A 4073-nucleotide genomic window follows, 5' to 3' on the forward strand; every position below is an offset into this window, starting at 1 on the left:
GACATTATGTTTCCATCCGTCCAACGACGCCAGGTTGCACCTCAGACTGGCCAGGATCTTAGTGATGCGCTGGTTCAGATCTGGGAGGAGATACCCCAGGATGCCATCCGTCGTCTCATTAGAAGCATGCCCCGACGTTGTCAGGCATGCATACACGCACGTGTGGGCCATACAAATGACTGAATACCATTTTGAGTTGCTGCAATGAAATTTCAGCAAAATGGACTAGCCGCATCATTTTCACTGTAATTTTTGGGGTGTCTTTGAATTCAGCCCTCTGTAGGTTAATAATTTTCATGTCCATCAAATGATGTGGCATCCTTTGGTTCCTAACACATCACCCAGTCCATATCCACCCAGTCTGAGGTGCTACTGACATTTTCACCAGATGTCGGTAACAATCCATGCAATCTACACCTCCATAGAAATCAAACCATAGAAGTGCAGGAATTAAGTTATGTGGAATAAAGTGGAATGGCCCTGAGGAAAAGTGAACTGAAATCTGTTTAATACTTTGTAGAAAAGCCTTTGTTGGCAATGAAAGCTTCCAGACGTGTCCTGGATAGAGAATTGAGTGGCATGCATTGATCAGGTGGGATTTTGGCCCATTCCTCCACAAACAGCCTTTAAATCTTGAAGGTTTGGTGATCATCTTCCATGAACTCTGACCTTTAGATCTTTCCATAGATTTTCTATTGGATTCCAGTCAGCTGATTGGCAGAGCCATTCTAGCAGCTTTATTTCTTTCTGTGAAACCAGTGGAGAGTTTCCTTGGCTGCGTGTTTAGGCTCATCGTCTCACTGAAATGTCCACCATCTTCTTCATCCTGGTAGATGGCAGCAGATTTTTATCCAGAACATCTCTCTACATTTTTCCATTCATTCTTCCTTCAATGATTTGAACTTTTACAAAACCATACACTGAAAACAGCCCCACACCATGATGCTCCTACCTCCAAACGTCACTGTTGCTATGGTGTTTATGGGCTGAGGTGCAGTGCCCTTTGACCTCCAAACATGATGTGTATTATGGGATCCAAAGAGTTCAGTCTTGGTCTAATCTGAGCAGACTATATTCTCCCAGTATTTCACAGGCTGGTCTAAATGTTGTTCAGCAAACTTTAAACGACCTTCAACAGCTTTTCCTTCAGCAGTGGAGTCCGGCGTGGTGAGCGTGCTACAGGCCATGGCGGCTGACTGCATTACTGACTGTTTTCTTTGAAACGATTGTTCCTGCTGATTCCAGCACCTGGCCCTGGTCGGTTTATGGTGGAATGATGTTCTTTTCATTGCTGGATTATGACTCTAACATGCTGGGGAAGATTCTCAGTCATCCAGGTCATAGTCATTCCAACAAGGTTAAAAAGTTAAAAACAATCAACTGGACTTTGTTTCCAAGTTTGAAGACGTTTCTCTTCCCATCCAGGAAGCTTTTTCAATTCCAAATGTCTGGATAAGCGTTGAGTTCCATGTTTTATAGAGTGGACTAAACAAAGAATGTTATGGCTTAGAAAACATGAACATTGAACCAGAAACCTACAACCAGCAATAGAGTTGATTCCTTCCCCCATCATCTCAGACCTGATCTCCATGCAGGGAACCAAAACATCTCGCCAGGCCAACAATGACCCTAACGACCTCCCTTTCAGAGGCATAGGCCAGTATCAGGTTTTGCAGGCCAACGACGCCAACGGCCCCAATTACTAAATGTTGGAGCCGTTTTTTTGGTTCAATCTTCATGTTTTCTAAACCATAACATTCTTTGTTTGGTCCACTCTATAAAACCTGGAATTTAACGCTAATCCAGATATTTGGAATTATAGAAGCTTCCTGGATAGGAAGAGAAACGTCTTCAAACTTGGAAACAAAGTCCAGTGGATTGATTTGAACTTTTTAAGCTCTGTGGTTCAAACAGTTCTCACTGGAACATTGAGAAGTTTAGAAATCCTTCTGGAAGCAATGCCATCACCGAGGTTACAGAGGTGTAGAGAAAGCTCTTTGCTTTCCCCATCATGAGATGTTTCCTGTGTGATTCCAGAGGCACCTTTTTCTAGGCCATCCTTTGGGACTGAAGCAGCTGATATTCATTAGCAGGATTGCTTTCTAATCACTGAGAGATTTCAGCTGCTGTCTTTGCTTTCCAGGCCTTTTTGTTCCTTCATTTCTTCACATTGACAATACTTTTTCTCTGGGCCATTCCACTTTATTCCACAGAACTTCATTCCTGGACATTTATGGTGTGATGTCTTTTGATGGTTGGATTGCATGGATTGTTACCAACATCTGATGGAAATGTCAGTAGCTCCTCTAGAAACAGATTCACTGAGGAAAAGGGAGGAGAGTTCAATACTGATTTAATTCTCTATATGGACAGACGGACGGACAGACAGACGTACCAGATTCGCTCCCGTTAGTCAGGCGGACAGACGTCACCTTGGTTACAGCATCTGCAGACAAAGAGGAACTGATGATTCTGAAGAGAGATAAAAAGGAGGTTCTGATGGACCGAGGCGGTTCTGATGGAGGTTCTGACGAACCGAACTGAGGAGGTTCTGATATGGTTTCAATGTGTGGGACAGATGGACAGAAGTCTGTCCCACACAGACGGGGACATCTGGTCACTTTCTGGTTTGACCAGTCTGTTGTTCAGACATTCAACTGAAACCGACCGGTAGCTGCCATCTTGGATTACAGGAACTTTCCCTCTGCCTCCGTCTCCATGGCGACCAACATTTATGCCTCTTTATTTTTAACTGCAGAGAAACTCTTCTTTCTTTTTCTAAACATTTTAGGAAAAAATAAATGAACCATAATTTATTGAACAAACAACAATCTTCTGAACTTCAGGTCACTGCTGTGAACTTGTAATCTACTGACTAAGTTAAGAATCATTTTTAACCAATATTGTGATTTTCCAGAATGGAGACGTTTCCATCCAGGAAGGTCAGTCTGGAAGCTTCTGCCTGCATGAAAAATAATTCAACTTATTGATTTCTCACTCTCTGCATTTAACCCTTGAGGAGCAGTGGGCTGCCATTGTGCGACGCCCGGGGAGCAGTGTGGGGTTAAGGGTCTTGCTCAGGGACCTAGAGTGGCAGTCTGTGGGGATCGAACCGGGAACTTGGAACCTTCTCAGAGAACAAGCTGCTCTAACCACTAGGCCAACTTATCTATGTTATCTAGTCCATGTCGTATCTATGCTTCTCCTTCCTTTTTGTGGCAGAAAACTGACTTTAAACATCGAAGAGCTGCATAAAGAGGTGGAGTGAAAACAAATTAGTCCATAATTCTGAACCAGAACCTGGACTGCGGTTTAAAAATGTCTTAAATCTTGAATCCGGTTCTATCGTGGATGTAATTCATTGCCCACCCCTGATTGAAATGAGTTCAGAATATTTACACATTTCCAACAGGAAACAACCCTTTAGGTCGGAATCATTTTGGATCAGAACCGCCGGGTCGGGAGGTCAGAGGTTAAGGTCTGGGTTCAGCAGTCTGTTTCTTACTGGGACAGCTGTGCAGGTCACATGTGCGGGATTCAGTCGCCGTGCAGGCGTAGCCGCAGGACCGGGTCCGTCTCTGGGAACCAGAACCACAGGTCACACTGCACGGAGCCCAGATGCTCCACTCCTCATACTCTGAAGGAAAAACACACGGGGGGAGGGGGGGGGGGGTGAAAGCGTGAAGCTCGGGGTAATCTTTGAAGTCAGAGCTGTAAATTCCTCTCCCATCTGGTGCCAGAAAAGTGTCGGTACCGACAGCGTGAGACCTCAGAGAGACACTCCTCTGTGTTTAAACGGCCCTGGAGTGAGAGTGATGTTGGCTGAGTCAGAGCAAAAACAAAGGGAGTCGGCAGAGGGGGGCAGGGCTAAATGAGGCCTAGATCTGAAGGGAGATTCCTCTGTTGGTTCTATGGCATCTTGGAGGTAAATGCTTAAAATCCTCCTTCTCACATATAAAGCCTTAAATGGCCAAGCTCGATCTTATATCGGAGGTCTGATTGTTCCTTATGTTCCTAACAGAGCACTTCGCTCTCAATCTGCAGGTTTACTAGTGGTTCCTAGAATTTCTAAA

At 44.6% G+C, this 4073-nt stretch overlaps 1 protein-coding gene across 1 annotated transcript in view; it reads right to left on the reverse strand.

Annotated features, from left to right (window-relative positions):
• Nucleotides 1–4073, reverse strand: part of LOC107098746 (isthmin-2-like) — a 13786-nt gene that overhangs the window by 2680 nt on the left and 7033 nt on the right. Inside the window, exons 4-5 of the mRNA XM_015396574.1 lie at nucleotides 3506–3637; nucleotides 2396–2446 (exon numbers count right to left, since the gene is read on the reverse strand). Of these exons, the coding sequence (XP_015252060.1) occupies nucleotides 2396–2446; nucleotides 3506–3637 (183 nt within the window). The remainder of the gene's footprint in view (nucleotides 1–2395; nucleotides 2447–3505; nucleotides 3638–4073) is intronic.

The sequence above is a fragment of the Cyprinodon variegatus genome, unplaced genomic scaffold (genome assembly GCF_000732505.1).
Source record: "Cyprinodon variegatus isolate N-32 unplaced genomic scaffold, C_variegatus-1.0 Scaffold807, whole genome shotgun sequence".
Taxonomy (NCBI): Eukaryota; Metazoa; Chordata; class Actinopteri; order Cyprinodontiformes; family Cyprinodontidae; genus Cyprinodon; species Cyprinodon variegatus.